This window comes from Callorhinus ursinus, unplaced genomic scaffold (genome assembly GCF_003265705.2).
Source record: "Callorhinus ursinus isolate GAN/ISIS: 27379988/994484 unplaced genomic scaffold, GSC_fseal_2.0 scaffold71, whole genome shotgun sequence".
Classification (NCBI taxonomy): Eukaryota; Metazoa; Chordata; class Mammalia; order Carnivora; family Otariidae; genus Callorhinus; species Callorhinus ursinus.
In genome coordinates, this window is record NW_027397133.1 from 1439234 (window position 1) to 1462593 (window position 23360).

Sequence of the window (23360 nt, forward strand, 5' to 3'; positions counted from 1 at the left end):
AAATGGAACTGCGTTTCTGCCCACACAGGTTGCTGGCAGGGGCCATGCAATCATGCTAAAAGAATTTTTCTTGAGCTTGCATTTCCAGTGTATCTAATTGACCTGTTTTGCATAGTGAACATTAACACTTAATTGCTTTCACATAGGTACTTTTTTAAATGAAAATACTGAGTTCACTTATTCCCATGCCCCAAGGGACCATGGGCACCCCACTTCGGAAAACACAATTATAAATCAGGACGATGGTCACGGTGCTCTCGCACCATAGGGAATATGGTCCCGCCAGGCTTCCTGGGAGCACCAGGGGGGTTCCCTGGGATTGCCACAGGACCAGCAGCTGACGGGGTGCCACCCTGCAGGCGATGGCTTTGTTGTAACTGCAGTTTCCCTTTCCAGGAAGAAAACACAGATGCACTTTGCCAGTCCCGACAAACGGCCTCTACTTAAGTTCCTCTTCATTAAGTAGTATGAAGACGGCAAATGTGGTGACTAAATTTGGAATCAGAGGCTTTTAAAGGCGAATCTCTCAGTAAGCTGTTACTGCATTTCTTCTCCCAGTTCAGGGATAAGAGTGGCAATTAGATGTATGGTTATGGCTTTTTTTCCCAATCTCAAGGAAACCCTCAAATGACTCTCTCTGTGGCCCCGCCGCTTCCCAAGGATTATGTCTCTGCCTGTCAGGCACAGCTTGGCATCAGAAGGATCAGATGTTTCAAACAGCTAGAGATTTCCAGAGCCACAGCACCCTTCATCTCCTGGGGGAGGTTGAAAAGAATGATTCCTGAGCAGTGGTGTGCTGGTGAATGTAACAGTCGGCTCTCCGGGGTAGGGGAATGCCCTGATGGGTAGCAAATGCCGATGCCCGTGGTGTAAAGACTCCCACCGCGGCTGATTGCAAGCCACGGATGTGAAGTCCCTGAACAGGAATTTGGGAAATTGACACCTATAAATACAATTGGTTCACCTCAAGAGTATACATAATAGTAAAATGTAATCAAATGATTGGGAAATGATGAGTTTTGAGTATTTAAATTTGTTTTTATTTTTTTTAAAGATTATTTGAGAGAGCGAGAATGGGGGGGGCAGAGTACATGAGACGGGGGAGAGTCAGAGGGAGAAGCAGGCTCCTCGCTGAGCAGGGAGCCCTATGCAGGACTTGATCCTGGGACTCCAGGATCATGACCTGAGCCGAAGGCAGTCACTTAACCAACTGAGCCACCCAGGCGCCCCTAAATTTATTTTTAATAAGAGTAATCATAAATATAATTTTTTTAAAGAATGGCGTGCAAAACAAAACCAAAGATCTTAAAAATCGGTTAGCTCTTGTTCACTGCTAGGAGCCAGCCCAGCACACCACTGCTGCCAAGTTTTCAGTCAACCTTGAAATTACCTGGGTGCTTGAAAAGTCCTCCCTCAGACTCTCAGAGCAAGGGCTTTCTGCAGAACTTCCCAGGAAACAAACTCCCTCAGCCTCAGAAGCCACATTGGCTTCTGTACACCAGCCAGCCCCCAGCCAGGCTTATCTGTCCCACACTGCCCCTGTGCTTGTCCCACAGCCCTCACACAGTGGCACAAATCACTTCAAACATCAGTGACTCACCTAGGCACGCACCTCACGTCCAGGCACCATCCTGGTTCAACCCCATGACCTTCACAGGTTTCCCCATGGCAGAAACCAGACCTCGTGTGCTGCTTTGCCAGTCTCAGGCCCAGCCTGGTACTGTGGGGTCCCATTAAACCCCTCGGTTCTAAGGACACAGACCCCAAATCCACGGACTTGAGAGTAACACTAACAAAGACTCTCAGTATCACTCAAATGCAAAGTGGGCTCCTATTTGAATTTTGATTCAAACCAACTGCCAAAAAAATTTTTGAGGGGCACCTGGTCGCTCGGTTAAGTGTCCCAACTCTTGATCTTAGCTCAGGTCTGATTTCAGGGTCTTGAGTTCAAGCTTCGCTCTGTGCTCCATACTGGGTGTGGAGCCTACTTGAAAAAATTTTTTTGAGACAGGGAAATTGGACTTTGATTTAATGCCATTTAGAAGCGGGCTCCCTGCTGATGCGGGACTCGATCCTGGGACTCCAGGATCATGACCTGAGCCGAAGGCAGTCGCCCAACCAACTGAGCCACCCAGGCGCCCCGATTTAATGCCATTTTTAAATGCAATAATGGTATTGTAGGGTTTTTTTTTTTAAGCAAGTAAGTTCTAATCTTTTTTAAAGCAGTTGGTTGGCAAACTACAGTCCCACGTCCTGTTTTTGTAAAGTTTTATTGGAACACAGCCACACCAATTCATTATACATGCTGTGGCTACTTGGAGGGCAGAGTTGAGTAGGCAAGATGGAGACAGTGTGGCCCCCAAAGCCCCAAATATTTACAGAAAATGTTTGTAGACCTCTGTTTTAGAGAAACATCCTAAAGTATTTACCTACAAAATAACAAGATATCTGGGATTTGCTGTAAAAGAATGCAGTGGGGGAGGGAGAAAATGTAAATGAAACAAGATGGGCATCCGTGGGCGATGGATGCACTTGGGTTCATCATCCCAGTCTCTCTGTTTTTATATATGTTTGAAATTTCCATAATAAAAAGGTTTTGAGAAGGGAGGACCTGCCCTCCACAGCCTCCCAATTGCTCTGACTTCAGCAGGACCGTGGCACCTTTGGTCTAACAGGAATCAGGACAAAGCTACTACCATTGACCCCGTTTCTGTACACGCCCAACGATGACTTCTGTCCCAGGCTAACCAGAAAGGCCATGGGCACTGAAAGAGCCCCCCAGAGCCAGCCATGCTGTGAGTGCCCCCCATGGGGCCCAGGGGTTCTGGAAAGGGGAAGGGGGGCAGGAGGGCTCTGTGGGAAGGGGGACTCTGTCCAGGAGTCGAGCCATAGATTAAGGGCCAAGGGTAAGTCTGTCCTCTGCTCTCTGAGCCCCTCCCTGATCCAGGTCTGGACCCCTGACTTCCACCTGGGGCCCTGGGCATCCCCTGGGCAGGCCTTACCCCCTCAGAGACTCGGTGAAAGTTTTAGTAGCGAGCACTCAGTCTTTGAACTGCCTCAGAGAGAATAATATGGTAAAGCTCGAGCCCTGGCCCCCGCACAACTGTGTGGCCCCAGTATTTCCTGTCCTGCCAGCTGTACCCAGGTCTCTGTCCTGGACCATAGCTGGCTGCTTGTGGGACTTCCATTAAACATCAACCTGAGCCTAGCCCGGTGGTTCTTAGGGTGATTTTGCCTCCCCTTCCCCTGGGAATGACTGACAATGTCTGGAGACATTTGTGGTGGTCACAGCTCGAGGGACAAGTGCTACTGGCATCTAGTGGGTAAAGGCCAGTGAGGCTGTTTAACATCTTACAACGCACAGGATGACCCCCACAAAGATGGCCCCAGATGTCAACGGTGATGAGGCAGAGAGACCCTGGCCTGGCCCCCTCCCTAGTTCACGAGCCCGAGCTTGCTGCTGATGAACAAGTGTTTCGGAACATGGGCCTGGAGCCAGGCTGCTGGGATCCAACACAGGTGCTGCCGCTTCTCAGCTGGTGACCTCTCTGGACCTCAGTTTTCTCCACTGTGAAAAGGGGACAGCTGAGCCTACCTTGTCAGAATCATTTACTGGAGTAAATGAAGTAAAACGTATGAAGTATCTGGGACGTGGTAGTAAACAGCACCCGTAGGCATTTCGTAGGGAGCCCTGCCCTAACAGGATCCCTACTCTCAGGCGCTCTTGGCTCCCAACACTGGGTCGCCTCATGAGTTGGGTTCCTCTCCCTCCCTCTCCCTGCCCTGCCGACCCCTTGAGGTTGGCACTTCACTTAGAGTCCAGGAGGCGAGCCAGGGGTGTGCTGGAGCCAGGGGGCTTTGAACAGAAATCCTGTGTGGGAGAGAAATGAGGGGTTCGGCTCAGGGACCCCAGCAGGGCCCCCCAAGCTGTTTTGGGGACCAACACTCTTGCCTAGACAAGTGCAGGAGTTCATGGCTCTGCTGCCTCCAGCCCTTTCTGCTTCCATGGTATGGCTGCTTGCTTTCTCCGTGTGGACATTGCCTTGAGGAAGTAGAACAGATGGGCCTCTCGCCGGGGGCCAGCAGGACCCCCCAGCTCTGTCATTCCCCATTGTGGGACCTGGGGCATGAGCCTTGCCCTCGGCGGGCCGGGTTCCCCTCCAACAAGGTCCCTGGGGTTAGAGGAGCGATCATGCCATGTGCTTGTGCAGCTACTGTGAGTAGAGTCAAGCATGGTGGTGCTCAGGTGCCCCACGTCACCGGGAAGGAAGCAGGCAGGGGCGGCCCGGGGAAGGCCTTCCCACTCTGAGGCCTTGAGCAAGTCCTGGGGTCTTCCCCTGCCTGCCCCCTCTCCATCTCTCAGATCCCTCCTCTGCCAAGTGCAACGCTGTGAGGCCCACAGTGAGTGCAAAGCACTGAGCCCAGGACCACCTTAGTGGGTCCTCACCTTGGGGACAGTCTCTGCCGTTTGTGCTGACTTGTGCCCTTCGCTTTCTTGGCATTTGGTCTCGAGGCTCAAGGCTCTGTCCAGCAGATTGTGTTTCCTTCTTGGCCGCTCCTCCCAGGCCCCCGCATCATATGTTTTCTGACTCATGCCTCCCTCCCGCCCCCCATCCTCCATCAAACCACATCCCTCTTTGATGTACGCTTTCGGATTTTCCCATCTTGTTACTGCAGAGGACCTGCTGCCTCTGGCCTTACTCCTCACCAGCTGCCTGGTGCCCTCTTCCCCACCCCAAGAAAAATCTCCGAAGTTGTGTCTTCTACCTCCACCCACTTCAGGGGACCTACCACATGTGCCCTTGGCTAAAGCCCCAAAAGCCGAGGGACCCTTGCTGCCACGAGTGGAGAGACTCCTTGGTACCAGGTCATCTTGTTCTTCTCACTGCCTGACCTCAGGAAAAAATACCCTATTTATAGGGGTGGTGAAGGCTAAGGTCAGAGGCAAAGAGGCAGAGGCTCCTGCGGCTTTTGGCTGAGGTGCCCCCTGGCACCCTAGCCTAAGCTGAGCACCACAGCTGAGCATCTCAGTGCAGGGATGGGAGGGATGAGCACACATCCTGGGCTGCTCCTTGTGCAGGGCTGGGGAGCAGGGGGTCACTCCTTGAGCCCCTCCCAGTACCCCCCTCAGTGGTAGCAGTGGGCATTTCCTAAGGGGCAAGTTGTAGTATTGACCCAGGTGCTTGTTCACAGGGCCTGACCTGGACTCAGTGCCTTATCCTCCCCACATTTTAACGGCCCCCACTTGACAGCTGCAGACCAGAACTATGGAGGCAGGCACCAGGCTCAGGACCGCGGCAGGCTGGCCTCAGAGACTGAGGCTCAGAGCAGCCATGCAGGAGGGGAGTGGAACCAGCAAGGGCCCTTCAGGGCACAGTGACAGCTGACACAGAGGAGGACTCGGAGCCTGTCACAGGGAACATGCCACCCCAAGGGCAGACACAGGGACCCCGAGACCAGGGCCCCTTAGCGTGGTTACCTGAGCATTTATTTCCGGCCTTCCAACCGCCCCAGAACTATTTGGGGCAAGAGGAAGAAAATAGACTGATTTGCTTCCTCTCAACCCCCCTTCCCCACCACCCACCCCCTCCAGCCTCAACTAAACTCTGAGCACCTGACCCTACAACCCCGGAAAGTAGTTTCATTTCCCTGCCTACAGATTTCCCAGAGGGAGGGGAGGGCGGGGCTCAGCTAGTTTAAAGGCAGGCGAGGGGGGACAGGGCAGACCAGTGGGAGCGACAGAGGACAGAGGTGCTGCTGCTGTCCACGGAGAGCCAAGGTAGAGAGGAGGGTGCAGGGACTCGGACCCCCAGAAACAGACACTTGGGGACAGGGAGGGCAGAGGAGAGGGGAAGAGAGAAGAGAAAGGAGTGCAGGGAGGGGTACCGAAGGGCAGATAGGTAAGCACAGAACAGGAGACAGACAGCTAGATGGGATAGATGGAGGGGTGAGGCCATAGGGGCGGCCAGGCCCCTGTCACAGTGACCCTTGCCTCCCCCCCAAACTAGACACCATCTCCCACCGAGAGTTATGGCCTCTTTAGGTAAGTAAGCAAGGGGCCACGGGGACAGGGGGTACGGAGCCCAATTTTCTCCCCACACATACCTACTGACCTGCCCACTGACCCTGTCCCTCCTCCCTCCAGCCCGGTACCTTCTCGTCCTGGTCTCCATCTTCCTCAGCCTGGTGGCCTCCCTGGATTGGAAGACTTCCCACAGCCAGGATCCCTTTGAAAAATGTATGCATGATCCTGACTACGAGGTGCTGCTCAAGGTTGTGACCTTGGGCCTCAATCGAACCTCGAAGCCCCAGAGGGTGATTGTGGTTGGTGCTGGTGCAGCTGGGCTGGTAGCTGCCAAGGTGCTCAGTGAAGCGGGACACAAGGTGAGAAGTGCTGCTTGTTGTCTACCTTGAGTCTTTCCTGCTGCAGGCTGGGAGTCCTGGGTATAGGGGCCTGGCTACATCCCAGTTAAGGGGCTGGTAGGAGGTGGGGAGAAGAGATGTGCTTTGCTGCTTGGTCTGGGGAGTGAAACCCAGAGGGAGGCTGAGAGACCTTTGATTTTCCTGTCCTGCTCTCTCTCAGTCCTGAGGGAATTCCCTCTGAATGTCCTCCAACCTCCTGGGGGGAATTTGTGTTGGTGGAGATGGAAATTCCACTCAAGGAGAAATGCCCCCTGAGGTCTAACCACTGCCTCTGTCACTGAAATCCAAAAATGAGAATGGGCTGGGCTAGGACCTCTGTGCCTGCAAGAAATCTCCCCACTTTCCTGGCTGGGAAGTCCCTTTGCAATCTGGCTTGCCATCTTCCTGCTGCAATCTGGAGAGTGTCATATTGTATGTGTTTGCTATGACATTTGTTCTACCAGCTCCTCTCACTTGTCCATAAAGAAGGGGGTCCTTCTCTAGTTGAGGTCTCTGCTGCCATGGGGATGGGAGGCTGGGGATCGGGGGGTCAGTGGGAGGAGCTGAAGGGCCCTGCTTGCTGTCCTCCCCCCATCCCTCAGGTCACCATCCTGGAGGCAGACAACAGGATCGGGGGCCGCATCTTCACCTACCGGGACCGGAAGACGGGCTGGATTGGGGAGCTGGGAGCCATGCGCATGCCCAGCTCTCACAGGTGAGGCCTGACCAGGCAGCCAGGCGGGCACCGAGGCTACCCCCAGTCCCATGGCTATGCTCAGACTCAGCCAGATCCCCAACTCCATCCCCACTCCAGTGCCAGGCTGAACTTCAACTCTGACCCCAAACCCAAGCCCCCAATCAAGTTGCGTCAAGACTCTACCTCCCCTTCTGTCCTGATCTAACTTCAAGATCTCCCAGCTCCAGCCCCACCACGTCCAGGTCCAGCCAGAGCGCCAGAACCCAACCCTGTCCCTTCCCCATGACAAGCCCCCATCCAACCCAGACTCTGTCCCCAGTCCCACTTCAGCCCCAGTGAAAGCCAGCTCCCGCTCCAAACACAATCCCAAACCGCTACGCCTTCAGCCTTCCAGCCTCGAGCCTTGTTCCCATTTCATCCCAGGCCCCAGCACCCATGACCCCGACTCTAGCCCCACTGCAGCCTCATGCCTGTCCCCAAGCCCCCGGAGAGGGGCCCCGACCCCCACTCCGGCCACACACACGCAGACACACACGCCCTGCCTGATCCTCACCGGCCTCTGACTCCTTCAGGATCCTCCACGAGCTCTGCAAGAGCCTGGGGCTCAACCTGACCAAATTCACTCAGTACGATGAGAACACGTGGATAGAAGTGAACAACCTGAAGCTGCGGAACTATGTGGTGGAGAAGATGCCTGAGAAGCTGGGCTACAAACTGCACCCCAGGGAGAAGGGCCATTCACCCGAAGAAATCTACCAGATGGCTCTCAACCGGGTAGGCAGCCGTCCCCTACTGCCCTCCTCGCTCTGCCCTCCGCCCAGCCTCCTCCGTGCCTGGCTGCTTATCTCTTTCATTCCTTCCATCTGCAGTCTGCCGTCGCTGGCTCTTCCATCTGTGGTTTCCCATAAATGCTGCTCATCCCCAGAGCTCCGTCAGCCTTTGGTCTTTGATCCCCTATACACACACACACACCCCGGACAGCCTCACCTTCTACATCTTTGGCTTAAACTCTGACCTGCAGGCTGATGTCTTACACACACACACACACACACACACACACACCCCGGACAGCCTCACCTTCTACATCTTTGGTTTAAACTCTGACCTGCAGGCTGATGTCTTCCCCATCCATCTTTGGAGACCCAGACTTCTGTCTGTGCCCCCCGGCCGTACCCCGGGACCCGCCAGCTCCCACTGAGCTCAGCATCGTTCCCTAACCCCACTCATATTCCCACGTTCTCCCCTCTCATAATGGCCCCATCACCCCCACCGCAATGACAGGCAGACAGACCCCCAGGTGCCATCCTAGCTCCCTCCCTCTCCCTTCCACCATCAGTGCCCCCCTGCCCCATCCTTCCTGTCCGCTGATCGCTTGCACTGTTCCCACCTCTCAGTGCCCACAGCCCCTGCCCCAGCTCAGGTTTCATCCTTTACCCTGACCTTTCACCCTGCTCCTCCCCTGCTCACAACCCCCTGTGGCTCCCCAGCGCCTTAGCCTCAGGTTCAAGCCCTGAATGGTCTGGTCTCTCTCACACCCCCAGCCTCATCTTCTCTCCTCCAAGAAATTTTTGTTACCCCTCAAAGCCCTCATGGTGGCCTTAACACCCCAGCTCTGTACTCCTTCGTACCCACTGTGCTCCTGCACCATCCTTCATCCACGCCCTTGCTTGCTCTTGCTTCCCGCCCTGGCTGAAAGGCTTTTTCCCTTTACCACCCAGAGAACCCTGCTCATCCCCAAGAACCAGCTCCAATGTCCCCTCCTCCAGGAAGCCTTCCTTGGTGCCCTCAGGGAGGAGCAGGCCTTGACCTCCTCTGGGAGCTCCTAATTGTTTATTTCCCCTCTGGGACTGTCCAGTTCAGGAAGCCTAGGGAGACTCGAGGTGAATGACAAGTGAGTGAGTGAAGGGGCACATCCTTTGGGGAGTTCCCTGGCCTCAAGGGAGAAGCCAGGTGGACAGCGAAGAGGGCTAAAGTGAGACGGGGCTGTCAGGAAGGGAAGGGACTTGACTAGCACAGTAAAGGGTGGCTACTTGTGTTTCAGGCAGAGATGAAGCAGGGGAACCAGTGCAGATGGGGGGGCGCTGGGCACTGTACATAGTGCTGCAGAAGTGGAGCTTCCCTAAGAGATGATGACCGAGGGGCTGGCTGAGGGTGCAACTCTGGGGCTCCAGGCACTGGGGAGCCACGGTAGGGCTTTGGGCAGGGGAGGAACCAGTTCTGTCTGTGCACAGGGATCCAGGTGACAGTCACTAAGCACCAGCAGGATACAGCATTGACTTGCAGGCTAGGACAGATGCAGACCAAACCATGCCCAATGGGGATGAGCGTGACACTGTCAGGGTGGGCTGAGGCTGGGGCAGGAGAGGCCGTAACGACTTGGGGAGACTTTACAGAGTGGCGACAGTGAATTGCAGTGGAGGGCAAGGCTGAGGGCACAGCATGGGCAAAGGCCTGGCGGCTTGAACAAGAGTGGCAAATGGCTGGCCATGAGCAGGTGCAGGGGGAGACCCCAGCTTTGCACTCCCAAATCTGGCCTCTGCAGTCCTGCCCCTGGAGCTCAGTGTTGTCCCCTTGTTCCACCACAGGCCCTCAAAGATCTCAAGACACTGGGCTGCAGAAAGGCAATGAAGAAGTTTGAAAGGCACACGCTCCTGGTGAGTGGGGGCCTCAGCGTCGCTGAGAAAACTGAACAAGGAGGGTGCCCGTAGGGCAGTAGCCCTGGAGTCTGAAGGCGGAAATTCTGGACTCCAGGCCTGCCGTGGACCCCCTGCCTCACCCCGGGGCAGAACACGGCTCCCTCTCTGGGCTTGCTTCCCTCATCTGTCACAAAAGGGGGAACTGGATCGCCAAGCTTCAGAGAACCGTACTAAGCTCACGGTCATGTCACGGAAGCAAGAGGCTCAGCCTGGGAGGGACCCCCGTGGGGGTGGGGACAGAGCCGGCAGGTGCAGCCGGCTTGGGTCCTGACCCGGGCGTGCGCCGGTCCTGCAGGAATACCTCCTCGGGGAGGGGAACCTGAGCCAGCCGGCCGTGCGGCTCCTGGGAGACGTGATGTCCAAGGACGGCTTCTTCTATCTCAGCTTCGCCGAGGCCCTAAGGGCCCACAGCTGCCTCAGCGACCGGCTCCGGTGAGGGGCGGGGCCATCTGGCAGGGGCGGGGCCGACGAGCCCCCCCACCCCCCCGCGCTCGAGTACCGGGGTGGGCGGGGCCGTCGGCGTTGGGTGAGGCCAGGCTGATGGGAAGATGAGAAGGGGCGCCCGTGTCTGGCCACACTGGCCTCCTCATCCCAGGTCCTCGGGCGGAACTGGGTAAGAAAGGTTCCCAGAGAAAGGCGTGGCCCAGAGCAGAAGAGGGGCGGTGCCCGGGTCAGACACTTGTCTGCTCCCTGGTCCTCGGGGGACGTTGGGGACTGGCGACGGCCCGCGTAGACGAGTGGGCGGGGTCAGCGGGGAGCCGGCAGGTGACAGGGGGCCGGTAAGGGAGTGGGCGGGACCTGCGAGAAGGGGCGGACAAGAAGGGACCCGGCAGGCGAAAACTAGAACCCGGACCCGGGAGTGCGCCGGGATGGGGCCCGCGGGGAGGAGCCGACGAGGAGGGGGCAGTGCCCGAGCTCCGACATCACGCTCCCGCCCCGCCCGCAGGTACAGCCGCATCGTGGGCGGCTGGGACCTGCTGCCGCGCGCGCTGCTGAGCTCGCTGTCCGGGCCGGTGCTGCTGCACGCGCCCGTCGTGGCGATAACGCAGGGGACGCACGATGTGCACGTGCACATCGCCAGCTCGCGCAGGGCCCGGAGTCTGAAGGCCATGACCGCCGACATGGTGCTACTGACAGCGAGCGGGCCGGCGCTGCAGCGCATTACCTTCTCGCCGCCGCTGTCGCGCAGGCGGCAGGAGGCGCTGCGCGCTCTGCACTACGTGCCGGCCACCAAGGTGTTCCTGAGCTTCCGCCGGCCCTTCTGGCACGACGAGCACATCGAGGGCGGCCACTCGAGCACCAACCGCCCGTCGCGCGTGATATTCTACCCGCCGCCTGGCGAGGGCGCGCTGCTGCTAGCCTCGTACACGTGGTCGGACGCGGCGGCCTCGTTCGCCGGCCTGAGCCCGGAAGACGTGATGCGCGTGGCGCTCGACGACGTGGCGGCGCTGCACGGGCCCACCGTGTACCGGCTGTGGGACGGCAGCGGCATCGTCAAACGCTGGGCCGAGGACCCGCATAGCCAGGGTGGCTTCGTGGTGCAGCCGCCGCTGCTCTGGCGTGAAGACAAGGAAGAGGGGCCGGACTACGACTGGGCGGTCCCCTACGGCCGCATCTACTTCGCGGGTGAGCACACGGCCTACCCGCACGGCTGGGTGGAGACCGCTGTCAAGTCGGCGCTGCGTGCGGCGGTGTTGATCAACAGCCGAGAGGAGCCCATGTGGGTCAACAGCGACACCGAGGATGGGGTTGTGCGCCTGGCGCCCAGCATTCGCCGCTGCGAGTTCGAAGAGGGTGATGCCACCCCCTCCACAGCTGCACAAAGGATAACCGCTCAGCACACCACCCACAAGAGCCCCGAGCATTAAAAGTATTTTCAGAAAAAGCCGTGTGGTCCTGCCCTCTCTCTGGGTTCGGTCGCTTCCTCCGTTGTGTGGAGCAAAGCCATTAGCCTTAGCGGTAGAAGCGGCTGCGCCTATTCTGGAGCCCCCAGAAGCTGTCCTCCTCTTCCCTGGGTGGTGGGCTCCGCTGGGGGCAGGGGAACGGGACCGACACTGCTTTGCGCCACTGGGGGATGGTGATCACAGTGTCCACTCCGGCGTCACGAAACACATGGAGTCCCGGTGCGGGTAAGAGAAAGCACGACGGACAGTAGGTTAAAGACGAGTTTATTTTTTTTCACATAACAAGAAGCTGTTAAGCAGAGTCCCCAGAGCGTCTGAACAGCTCTGCAGGCCCTTCCATCTCGGTTATGTCCGGGATGTGTCCCCGCACCCCATCCTCCTCCAAAAGCCCCAGATCCAGGCGGGGCACAGAGCCCTACCTCCACGAGCCCACAAGGGGCCTCTTCTTACGTCTCATTGGCGGGATCAGGACCACGTGGTCAGATGTCGGCTCTGCAGCTTGGCCAGAAGGGACCCCGAGCCACCACCCCCTCCCCACCCGGGTCCATGCTAAGGTGGCAGTCTCCTTCCTCCACCTACACGAGGACAACTGGACACGATAAGTGCCCGTTTAAGGAAATCAGCTCATTGGGAGGGCACGGGAGGCACGGCGGGAAGGCCCGCCCTGTCCACACCCTTCCTCCCCAGCCTCTGGGAGCCGGATAAAGTGCCTGTGCTGGGCGGGCCCACCGGCCCGGGGGGGGGGGGGGGGGGGGGGCGGCGGCCTCTCCTTTCCTCTCCTCCTCTGGCAGGATCTCCAGGCTGCTGTCCGGCTGGGGGGCTGTGTCTTGGGGGGGCGGTGGGGCCGGTGGGGCCCGGGTGGGTGAGAGAGGCAGTGGAGAGGTAGGGGGTGAGGGACTTCGGGGCTCTGCGGGGGGCACCAGACCCAAGACCTCCTGCACGTTGTGGGGCAGCTCCTGGAGGGGTGCGGGGTTGAGGCGAAAAGTCAGCGGTTTCCCCCCCGGAGGTGGAGGGGTTGGGTGGGGAAGGCTGTTGGGAGAGGTCGGGGACTCACCGGGCAGGCGGTCAGCTGCCGGTAGAGGGCCTCAGCCCGCGTCAGCACGTCCTCCACGCTCAGCTTCATGGTCAGCTCGTTGATGTGCTGTGGGAGGGGGTGGGTCAGGCCTGCCTGCCTGCCAGCACTCAACCACCACCGCCCGAGCGCCCACTCTGTGCCTCGTGCTGAGGATACAATGGAGGAAAGACAGACTGGGTGGAGCCCGGGCTGGGGGGGGAGGGGATGTCATGCCCTCTCTGGTGGCTCACCACAGGCAGGATACAACGAAGGGAAAGGACACTGAGCTCCCCCCTATGGCCCTGCCTCGCATTAATGTACTGGGGAAGGGGCAGGTCCCCCCCTCATGTGCTGGCCACACTCTGAGGGCACTGCTGGGAGCCAGGGATGGGATGCAGTAGGAGAAAAACGCCGGGTCTCATGGCCACGGTGCTCACCGCTTAGCCAACCATACTTTCAATAATCTTATTCTGAGTACCTACTAACCCCAAGGCACGGTGGCACAGGCATAATGCCAGCCTCTGTGGCGTTCACACCGCAGCTGATGTGTCCGATTACAGAGGACAGGATGGGCAGGGACGGGCGAGGACTGGGAAGGAGCCAGGGCCTCACCTTGAGGATCTCATTGGAGCCAAAGCCAGAAAGCATGAGAGTGTCACGCTCCATATCCAGAATGGCACAGGCCACCAAAAGGTGCAGATTGGGGCCAGGGAGCCCTGTCCACAGCACCTGGGAGAGCCGGAGCGAGGAGTCATGGCCTAGCTTCCACCGGAAGTCCCACCCAGCTCTGCCCTATGCCCTGCCCGCTTCCCACCAACCTCCCAGCCCAGGACAGCTGGCTGATTTCTCTTTCCTCTCTGCCCTCCCACCCAAACTGGCAGGCCCACCTCCCACAGCCGAAGGACATCCGGGAAGGGGAATTCCCTCTTGAACCAGATGAGCAGCCACCGGAAGCAGAAGCAGAGAGAGCCAGAGTCCTGGGAGTCTGGAGGAAGACAGTGGTAGGAGGGAGGGGTGCTCAGCAAAGAATAAGCTCAAAATCCATTCCAATCCCATTCTAATTCATAGCGTGCAGGCTGGTCAGACTGAGCTTCTAAGAAGTTATCCTGGCTGTAAGAATCTCTACCAGTCTAGGCAAGTAACGTATGCCCAGCATGAGAAGGCTTCAGAGCTGAGCCAGGAATGCTCTCTGTCAACAGGAACCCTTCCCATCCTGCCTTCCAGATTCCAGATGAAGTGAGCTAATCCCGTGTCCCACCGTCACATAGAAGGGATGCTGGACACTCGGGGAAAAAATAAAATCTCTCAATACCCAATGCTGGTGGAGGCATGAGGAGGTGTGAAAATGGACACTCACGGACTCGGCTAGCAGAAACATAAGCTGGTAAGAATTTCCAGGAAAGCAATGTTGGGAACAAACATTTCAAAAAGCTGTAAAAAGATCTACTACCCCAGATACAATCAACACCACTTCTTGGAATTTAGCCTAAAGAAATTATCCAGATGATATTCAACATGATGAAAAGTTGCAAATGACTGCAATGTCCTGCAGATCAGGTTAAATTTATTCTTGTACATACTTCAGACAGCCACATCGTCAGCCGGGCGGCTTATGTCCAAGCGCCCCTGGAAGTGGCACGCCCAGGCCCCAGGCCCCTCAATCTGCCAAGTACGGGGTTGAGGGGGGCCTGAAGGAGCCAGTTTGTGGGGCGGGCAGGGTGCGCAGGCGTGCGCTCACAGCTATGCTCGCTGAGGTTTCACTCCAAACCACAATCCTGCTTTTACGTGTAAATTTTGGGTTCCGGCTTTTGCAGGGATGTTTCCCTTGTCTGGATCAGAACCCAACGTCCTGGACACCGTCAGCGGCCACTTCCAGAGACTCTGTGGCGGGGCTTGTGGCCCCACCCTCCCTCGCCCGCCCGCGGAGACACTCACCCAGGAAGTCGCAGAGCGGCGGGTCCAGCACCCTCAGGAGCAGCAGGAGTTGTCCGAGCTGCCGCTTCATTGTCTCCTGACTCTCCTCGAAGTTCCCGTGCTGCGGGAGGCAGGGCCACGTGAGGAACCAGACCCCCATCCTTTGAGGGGGCCTGTCTCCCACGCCTGCCGTGGGCCTCACCACGAGCTCCATGAAGCCACAGAAACACCAGAAGGCGTCCACTTCGTTCTGAATGACGTAGAGGATCGGGGAGAGAAGGTCACTCATGCCCTGGACGTAGCCTGGGGGTGCGGGGGGACAGGAGGTTAGGGCTTAGCCCAGGCCCCCGGTCACCCCCCAAGGGAAGGCCTGGCCCCCAGCCCCTCCCCAGGCTGGTGTCGCACCAAGGTCAAAGTGGTACATGCAGTAGGTGAGGAGGATGTCGTTCAGCAGGCCCAGCCCTGGGTTCTCAGGACCCTCATAGAACTTGTTGGTCCGATCGGTACGGCTCACGTCTCTCTCTGTGAAGACAGGGCGCAGAATGCGAAAGTCAGAAAGCTGTGGGGGCCCCTCCCTCCTGGCCACGGGCACCAGCCCCCATTCCTCTCTTCGGCCGACCCCAGGCAGGTGTGAGTCGGTCCAGACACCAGCCCGAACGCCCTCACATGAGGCACTCAGCCTCCCCGCAACTGACAGTTACTAACCCATCCACAGATGGGAAACTGAGGCCCAGGGAGGCAAAATCACTTGCCAAGATCTGATGGCAAATAGATGGCAGATTTGAACCCAAGGAGTCTGGCTCCCTTCCCCTGCTCCCCCTCTCCCCCTGCCCCATCCCTGGCGACTCCCACCCCTGCTCCCTGCCCATCTCCCCACTGCAGATAACGTCATCCCTACTCCTGGGGAGGCAGGGGCCTGTCCCCTCCCTGTTATTTGCCACATCTCCACCCCACCCCCCGGCCCTGCAACCTACCAACGAGGCTGCGGTAACCGTGCAGCAGTGAGTTCCTTCGCTCCTGCTCGGGGCTCACGGATTTCCACTGCAGCTTCATTCGGAAGTACTCGTCCCTGGGGGTGGGGGTGAGACCTGAGGCCACCAAAGCAGGCCACCTACTCATCCTTGCCACAGTCCCCACGCTGCTCCTTTCTGACATCTCTCAAGACCCACAACACTCTTGTAAGCTTGTCTTTAAAGTGTTTTTTGTTTTTTTTTTAAGTGATCTCTACTCCCAACGTGGAGCTTGAACTCACGACCCGAAAATCAAGAGTCACACGCTCTACTAACTGAGCCAGCCAGGCACCTCCCTGTGGGCTTTTGTTTGAAGTCTGTCATTCCCGCCAGACAGACGGCACGGGGCAGGGACCAGGACACGCAGCAGGGGCACAATGTGTACCAGGAATGAGGAGAAGTGGGCCCCCCGGGGTAAGGAGGCCCACCGCAGTGACGACGGCTGCGACATTATGTTGCTGGAACGAAAACTGACGCCCCCGGGAGACGAGGCTGCCTGCTCACTGCGGTCTCCGTGTGTGACCGCGGCTGCCCGGCACGTGGCGCGCTCACGACACACGCCTGGGGAGCGAGCCCATCTGTGCACCTGTGATGTGCCAGGTACCGTGCTGGGACAGGGGACAAGTTTGACTTGGGAGGCCAGAACCGGGCGGCCGGAGCTTCGCTCACTCACGTTTTCTTGCGCACATGGGCCTTGTGCTCCTCAGCTGAGCCCTCCCAGCTGAGGTATCCCAGGAGGAACTTCCAAGCTTCGCGCCTCAGGCCAGGGCTCAGACCCTGGGGGAGAGAGCGGCCAGCGGCTCAGAGGGGCCTCTGAGGCCCCCCCCCCCAGTCCCCCCACCCCACGGCACACACCCGGCACCTTACCCCTGAGAAGATGCGGGCCTTCAGCATGGGGACCTGTTGCAGGCGGCCCTCAGGGCCCACATGGTGTGCCCACTCCTCCTCTGTGACCGGAGGTGCCCGCTCCACAGCGGGCCGCGGCCCCAGCTCCACCTGCGTGACACAAGGCAGGTGAGTTCAGGGCCTCCCACATCCTCCCCGGCCCTGTCCTAGGCCACCTTCAAGTTAGCTCAGAGCGCTTGTCAGCTCCACGGACAGTTAACGTGCAGGGTGGGAAGCATCCCCTTCCCTGGCTCAGTGCCAAAGTCACCTCCGTGTCAGGAAGAACCCCCCACCCCCATAGTAACAGGCAATAGGTACACAGGCTCCAAGTACTCTCCTTGAAGTCACTCCTCATGTGATCTGATGATTAGGGTGCTGTGTCATCTCCATTACAGGAAAAAAGGAGGCCCAGGGAATTACAGTCACCTGCCCAGGTGACAGCCAGAAGATAGCAGAGGGTCCACATGATACTCACACAGGAAATGACCTCAAACCCAGGTTCTGGCTCATCATCAGGCGGTGGAGGAAGATCAGGGGAGGCCCCCTCCGGGTGGGGCTGCAGGGCTCCCCGGAAGAAGTTGGTCACACGGGAGAAGCTGCTGAAGGTGGTGGAGTAGGGGTCCTGGAGAAAGCGCTGTGGACAGGGTCAAGGGGGAGGTCACAGCCCCACCCCATCCTGCCTCGCCACTACAGTCCACCCCTCCCTGCCCACAGGGGCCAGGCTGGGCACTGGGACACTCACAGACACTACGTTGGAGCTGTCCTGGTCAAAGAGCTGGAGGTGGTGGAAGGAGCTGGAGAGGGCTGAGGAGTCGTGGGGGAAGACAAGGTAGAGGCGGGAGTCCTGCGGGGAGCTGGGGAGGGGGGCCATGTGGTGACACCCAGGCAGAGGGCCCCACGTCCTCCCTCCCTCAGTGTCCAACTGCCCCTGGGGAACCCCTCACCTAGGGGCCTGACCACAGCTGGACCCCAGGGGTGGACAGAAAACCCAGGGCTGGCCACTGAGAGCCTTGCACCTCCCAGGGTGACTGATTCAGGGACAGGCCAGAGAGAGGCAGCTCTGGGATGCTGTTGGGGAAGGAGCTGCTTTGGTCATGGGGGCTGCTAAGCCATGTCTGCAGGGACCCCCAAAGAACGACACCAAGTCAAAGGGAAAAAAAGCAATTCTTCCTAACGTTTCGGGACCCAGGTCCTGCCTGAAATCAAACCACCGCTTGGCTTTGCAGTTACACGTGCCAGCTGATTCCCTTATTCTACATTTTTTTAAAAGATTTTATTTATTCATTTGACAGAACAAGCAGAGGGAGCAGCAGAGGGAGAGACAGAGAAGCAGGCTCTCCACTGAGCAGGGAGCCTGACATGGGGCTCGATCCCAGGACCCCGGGATCATGACCTGAGCTGAAGGCAGACGCTTAACCCACTGAGCCACCCAGGCACCCCCTTCTTCTGCCTTTACATCAGTCCGTTTGTTTCACAGCCCTGAGGGGCCAGGTTGCAGCCGCAGGGGGCCTGGACCTGCCACAAAGGCCCGGTGCTGGGAAATGGCTCACCTGGCCAATAGCAGGTAGCGGCTGAGGACACGGAGGAGGGCGCGGGTCCCCCCTCGGTGAAAGTGGAGGGCGGGCAAGGAGCCTCCGGCCTGGGTCACCAGGACCAGATAGGCCCAGCTGAGGCCCGGCTTGGACCGGCGGATGGACTTGAGCTCCCCGAGACTCACTGAGAAGGCCCAGGAGCCCCGGGGGGAACTGGGCTCTGCACCTAGGGAACAGCACCGTGTTGGGAGGTGTGGGGAGTCACAGGCAGCACAGATATCCGCTGAGAGCCGTCTGGGAGCCCTGGGTCTCCTCACATCCCCTTGGAAACACAGGTGACTTGCTCTAAAATCTCCTTTGGCTCCCTGTGGCCCTCAGAGTGAAGACCACGTTCCTCAACCTGGTGGCAGCCCCCTCAGGTCTATCTCCTGCCCCCTGCGCATCTCATCTCCAGCCCTTTCTTCACTCCAGACCCCATACTCGAGTATCCTAAAGACATTACTCAGGGCCCTGTGCCTCTGGCCTTGCACAGCTGCTCTCTCTGTGGGAGAGAAAACTCCCAGGTGTCCCCCAGAGCCAGGGGCTGGCATCACCTCCTCCTGGAAGGCTTCTCCACACCCCAGAGGGGCCGGATGCCTCCTCTGGTGCCCGCAGCACCCTGTAGGACTCCAGGACAGTCCAAATCACCCTCTCACCCTGCACGGTCACCCCCACAGCCTGGACACCTTCACAGGCAGGAACCATGTGGAGGTGCCCACAACCAATCCAGGAGCCCAGTGAGATGAGCAAGGTGGCAAACCCTGGAGACCCTGCCAGGCTGGACCTGGGCTGGGGACAGTGCTGCACCCCGATCCACTCTCCTGAGACTGGAGGCCAGCGATGGACAGCCATCTTGACCGTGGCAAGCAAAGCCTGTGGAGCCATGACCACTGAGGGTAAGACATGTCTCCACCTGTTCCTCAGGGGCACCGGCTCAGCCTACCTCTAGTGGGCTCTGAATGGCGGGACTGTGGCCGCACGGTGCTGATGACAGCCCAGTCGGGTTCATAGCCAGGGTCAAAGGTCGGTTCCTCCTCAGAGGTGCAGGAGTCACCCCCACTGACATCCTTGGGAGAAGAGAGGAAAAGAAGAGAGTGAGGGGCTGTAGATTCAGGGTTTCCAGATCCAAGCTGTGAGGCTGCCCTGGAAGGCAGCCCCAATGAACAAAGAGGGAAACTGAGGCAGACGGCAGTGCAGTCACAGCCGATAGTGCTGGCCACAGGCCATGGGGGAAGGACAGGGAAGGGACAAAGTACATGAGTGCTGCAGAGGCTGGAAATCTCTTTCACAGGCTAGTGTGTGCCTTCCGGTCAGGCAAATGCGGGAATGCGAAAACTACATTTCCCAGACTCCTTTGCAGCTATAGGGTCAGGACACCTGACGGAAGACAGCAGAAAGCAGGAAAGAGGCAGGGGCAACTTCCTGCCGCTCGGGGCTGCGGGGCTGACGTTGGAGACTCCTGTTTTCCCACACACAGAGAGGTGACTAGGGTAGTGGTGGAGGCTGGCTCAGTCTCCCAGCGCCCAGTCACTAGCTTGGTGAGGGCCGAGTGGCTTCCTGCCCTTGGGTGGCAGCTCAGGTGTAGTGTTCTTGGGTGTCCACAGGTCCCACGATGATCTCTCCCCACTGTCCTCATTTTGGAGGTGGTGGCAGCTCCCCTGGCAGGTCAGTTCTGCAGGGTCAGTCCTGTTCCGCTGGCCCTTGTACAAACTCTCCAAGCCTCTACTTGCCTGCCTTTAATCCCTTCCTGTTTAAAGTAACCAGAATGTCCCGTGACTCCCACAACGAAACCCTGCACGAGGGGACCTTGTTGGAAGGACCCAGATGGTTGGTCTACCCGAAAGCCGTTTCTGCTGCTCCTTCCAGGCAGACAGAGCCCCTCCCACAACAGAAGCTAAAACCTCCCATTTGCTTTCTCAGCCTTCCCTGTGGTTCCGAGTGGCCTCAGGCCCCAATCCCATCTCGGCTCCCTCTGGCCAGCGGGAGCCGAGATGCCATCTGTGGGGAGTTTAAAAGAAGGGAAATTCCTGATACAAAAGGCACCTCCAGGGGTGAACACCACCCTATTCAGGCCAGTCTTTGGGAGCTGCTGAGGGAGAACATGGTGTCTGGAGCTTTGGCAGCCAACTAGGGCCACGAAAGGAGTCACAGAGACACCTGTCCATGAGGCTGCTGCACCAGCCCTGGCAAAGCCATCCCTGCCCTCCGTGTCTTGTGAGGTGAATGTGACGTTTCACCAATGTTTACATAAGGAGAACCACTATTGCCTTCCGCCAACGTTTGCAGCCCTCTGCCTCTTGGGCACGTGGCAGGATCGCAGATCACTGAGCTCTACTGGCTGGCTGGAGTCATGCAACTAGTTCTGACCAAGGGGCTGGGACATATCCCTTCCAGGAGGGACTGTTTAATCGCCAGGCTCTTGCTCTCTGCCACAAGGAACAGTAGCTGCTCTAGCAGCATGCTTCTCTGACCCATCACAACGAACAAAGCTCCTTGGCTAACCTGCAGCACACATATAAAGTGAGCAAAACCAGTCCAAAAAAGCTGGAGCTCCAGCAGCCTTTTTGAACCTCAAGGCAACCATGAGGATGGCCGCCACATGCCAAGGATGGCTGCCACATGCCGAGGATGGCTGCCACATGCCGAGGATGGCAGAGCAAAGATGGAAGAATGCCGGGTTGGTGATGACACGTGGACCTGTGGGCTGACTTCTGGACTTTTTTGATGGGAAACGTAGGAGTTTCTTTCACTTCTGTTTCTATTCCCCACGGCCAAAAATAACTCCTAGCTGATCCAGAGTTTTTGGGAAATGTCTTGCTTTTCCTGATAAGCAGAACAGATGTGTGACTGCCACCCTGCTTGCCCCCGTCTTCCTGCCTTAAAAGGAAGATGCAGGGGTTGCAGCTGAAGGAGTCATCTAAAGGCGACCAGGGCACGCACAGGAGGGTCTCAGGGATCTAGGCCCTGATGTTGCCAACCAAGGCCAGCAGCCCCATACCTCTTTTGAGTGTCTTGCGAAAGGGAAGAAATACATTTGTCTGCTTAACCTGTCGTCAGCCAGATTTTGCGTTCCTTGGAGCTAAGCGTATCCTGCGTGCCTTTTCCGCCGAAGCCTGTTTCAGTGGGTTTCTGTTAGTCAAAAATAAGAGTGCCGAGGAGGACGGCCACATTTTCAAGAAAGGTACTCGGCCGGCCCGTGAGGCTGACGAAAAATGCAGAATGCTGGCTGCTGCTTCCTCAACCCTGGGAAGCCAGGTTCCTCAGCAGAATTCTGGAATCTCCATTTGTTACCCCCACCAGGTTATTCAAAGCCCCACTGCCCCAAGTGAGGCTTCCTTCTCTCCCCCTGGCCCATCATTCTAATCTTCTCCCTGACCTCCCAGCCTATAACCTCCCTCCATTCAGACCTTCTGCCCATCTCCCGCATGGTTTCCCAAGGGAGCTTTCTACACCCACACCCTTCTCCCATGGTTTCCCCGGGGGCCCCTAGAACACAGTCCAAGCTTCTCAGTCAGGCATTGCAGGCCCAACCACATTCCCAGGAAACCCCTCTCCAGAGATATCCCATTTCCTCCTGTATCCTGAAACGATCTTCCTCCTGCCATTCCCGAAGTACTTTCTTGCCCCCTTCTCATCCTTCGAGTTCAGTGCAAATGTCTGCTCCCTCCAGAAAGGGGCAGGCCCCTGGAGCCAGAGAGTCTGGGTTCAAACCCAAGTTCCAACACCTTCTAACTTTCTGACCTTGCAAAAGGGGCTTCCAATCATTGTGCCTCAGTTTCCCAAAACAGAATGGGGGTGAAGACTGAGGCCGGGTCAGGGTCAAACTCATCTCCAGGTCCCAGCACAGGGCCTGGTACCCGGAGTAGAAAGGAGTACCAGAAAGTGTACTTTCTGCCCCCGGGGAAATGCCATACCCCTTCAAGTTCGTGTGGACTGAGAGCCCGTGGAACCCGAATCCATGGTCTGTGCTGTCCTCTTGCCTCTGAACCCTCGCAGGGCTCTCCCAAAGACAAAAGGGGATGAGGAGACCGCTGTCCCCATAGTTATGAATCTCACGGTGACTTCTTTCTTTTGAATGGGCATCTTCAGCCCCATTTCACAGAGAGAAGGAAACCAAGGAGCAAGGAGAGCCTAGATCCCAACCAGGATCACACATGCTCCGAGAGTACGTCCGAGATTGCACCCAGGTCCTTCAAATGTCTTCTACTGCCCAAACCTGGAAAAAAACAAGTGGAGAAAGGAGAAGGGGAGGAAAGCCTACCTTCTTGGAGAAGAGAATTTGCGTTGAATCTCCTGCCTCCTCTACAGGAACCCATTGCAGGACAACATCACTGTCCTGAGAAAAAAAAAGAGGGATCAGAGGGACCCCCCCCTCCAGTTCCCCCAGGCCGTATTTCCAAACTTCTTCCCCGTCTGGACCCTCAGGTTCACAAAGCCCCCTCTCTCGCTCCAGTCCGCACCCCCTGCCTTCCTACCGTCCCATCGTGACCTCCAGACCATAGCCTACAGATGCCGCCTCCACCCCGCTCTGGGCCTGCCCGAGCCCTGCTCCCTCCCGGCCCACCTTCTCCACAACGCGGATGACGCCAGCGATGAGTGAGTCCGGGTCTTGGTGCTTCTTAGCACTGGTGTGCAGGTACACGCCACCCTTCTCAAACACCACCTGGGCACAGGAACCAGTGAGGGGCGGGACCCAAGCGCAGGAAGACACCCAGGGGGCGGGGCCCAAAGGGGCGGCCCAGACGCCCAGGGGGCGGGGCTAAAAGGTAAGGGTCTTCCCTAGGGCAGTGGAGGGGAGGGTGACAGCGCATTTATAAAGGAACGGTGTGTTCGCTAAGGCTCAGCCGGGCTCCCAGAGCCCCTGCAGAGCGTTGGGGCGAAGCAGACTACCGGAGGGCGTCGCTTCGCATCCACATAAAGGAAAGAACGCGTTTTCAGTGCTTACCCTGTAACCGGCTCCCTCCATAGCCGCGGCCAAGGTCCCACTCCCCCGGCCCTCTCCCTTTCCGGGTCATCGTGCTGTCACATCCGGATAGGAGACTCCCCTCAAGCCTGGACAGTGGTAGCGCCCTTGCCTGTTCTAGAACGGGAGTGGATGTAACCATCTTTCAGCATGGGGTGGTGGAACTTGAACCACGAGGTGTAAGTCACATGGCGCATATGGCGAAGGTGGAGCGGGCCAGCGAGAGTGCGCAAGCGCAGTCTTGCCCCCCTTACCACGAAGTAA

General features: G+C 58.0%; 2 protein-coding genes across 6 annotated transcripts in view; one reads left to right on the forward strand and one right to left on the reverse strand.

Annotated features, from left to right (window-relative positions):
* The window catches only part of IL4I1 (interleukin 4 induced 1), a 35530-nt gene extending 23850 nt beyond the window's left edge, over positions 1–11680 (forward strand). The window contains exons 2-9 of one of the 5 annotated variants that reach the window (XM_025849615.2): positions 397–529; positions 2648–2795; positions 6146–6384; positions 7005–7117; positions 7672–7873; positions 9685–9753; positions 10091–10227; positions 10742–11680. In XM_025849615.2, the coding sequence (XP_025705400.1) occupies positions 2759–2795; positions 6146–6384; positions 7005–7117; positions 7672–7873; positions 9685–9753; positions 10091–10227; positions 10742–11663 (1719 nt within the window). In that variant the 5' untranslated portion in view covers positions 397–529; positions 2648–2758 and the 3' untranslated portion in view covers positions 11664–11680. Of the gene's footprint in view, positions 1–396; positions 530–2647; positions 2796–5746; positions 5780–6008; positions 6044–6145; positions 6385–7004; positions 7118–7671; positions 7874–9684; positions 9754–10090; positions 10228–10741 lie in introns of those variants that run through there. The other 4 variants (XM_025849616.2, XM_025849618.2, XM_025849619.2 and 1 more) reach the window with 4 other exon arrangements.
* Positions 11681–11946: 266 nt separating this feature from the next.
* Positions 11947–23286, reverse strand: TBC1D17 (TBC1 domain family member 17). Its single transcript, XM_025849709.2, has 17 exons — positions 23079–23286; positions 22698–22796; positions 22395–22469; positions 19077–19200; positions 18113–18320; positions 17305–17416; positions 17038–17196; positions 16545–16673; positions 16351–16454; positions 15642–15736; positions 15073–15189; positions 14870–14970; positions 14689–14788; positions 13641–13738; positions 13366–13482; positions 12754–12840; positions 11947–12655 (listed from the first exon to the last, which is right to left on the reverse strand). Exons 1-17 carry the CDS (start codon positions 23097–23099, stop codon positions 12275–12277), a joined length of 2127 nt encoding a protein of 708 aa, XP_025705494.1. The 5' UTR covers positions 23100–23286; the 3' UTR covers positions 11947–12274.
* Positions 23287–23360: the final 74 nt, after the last annotated feature.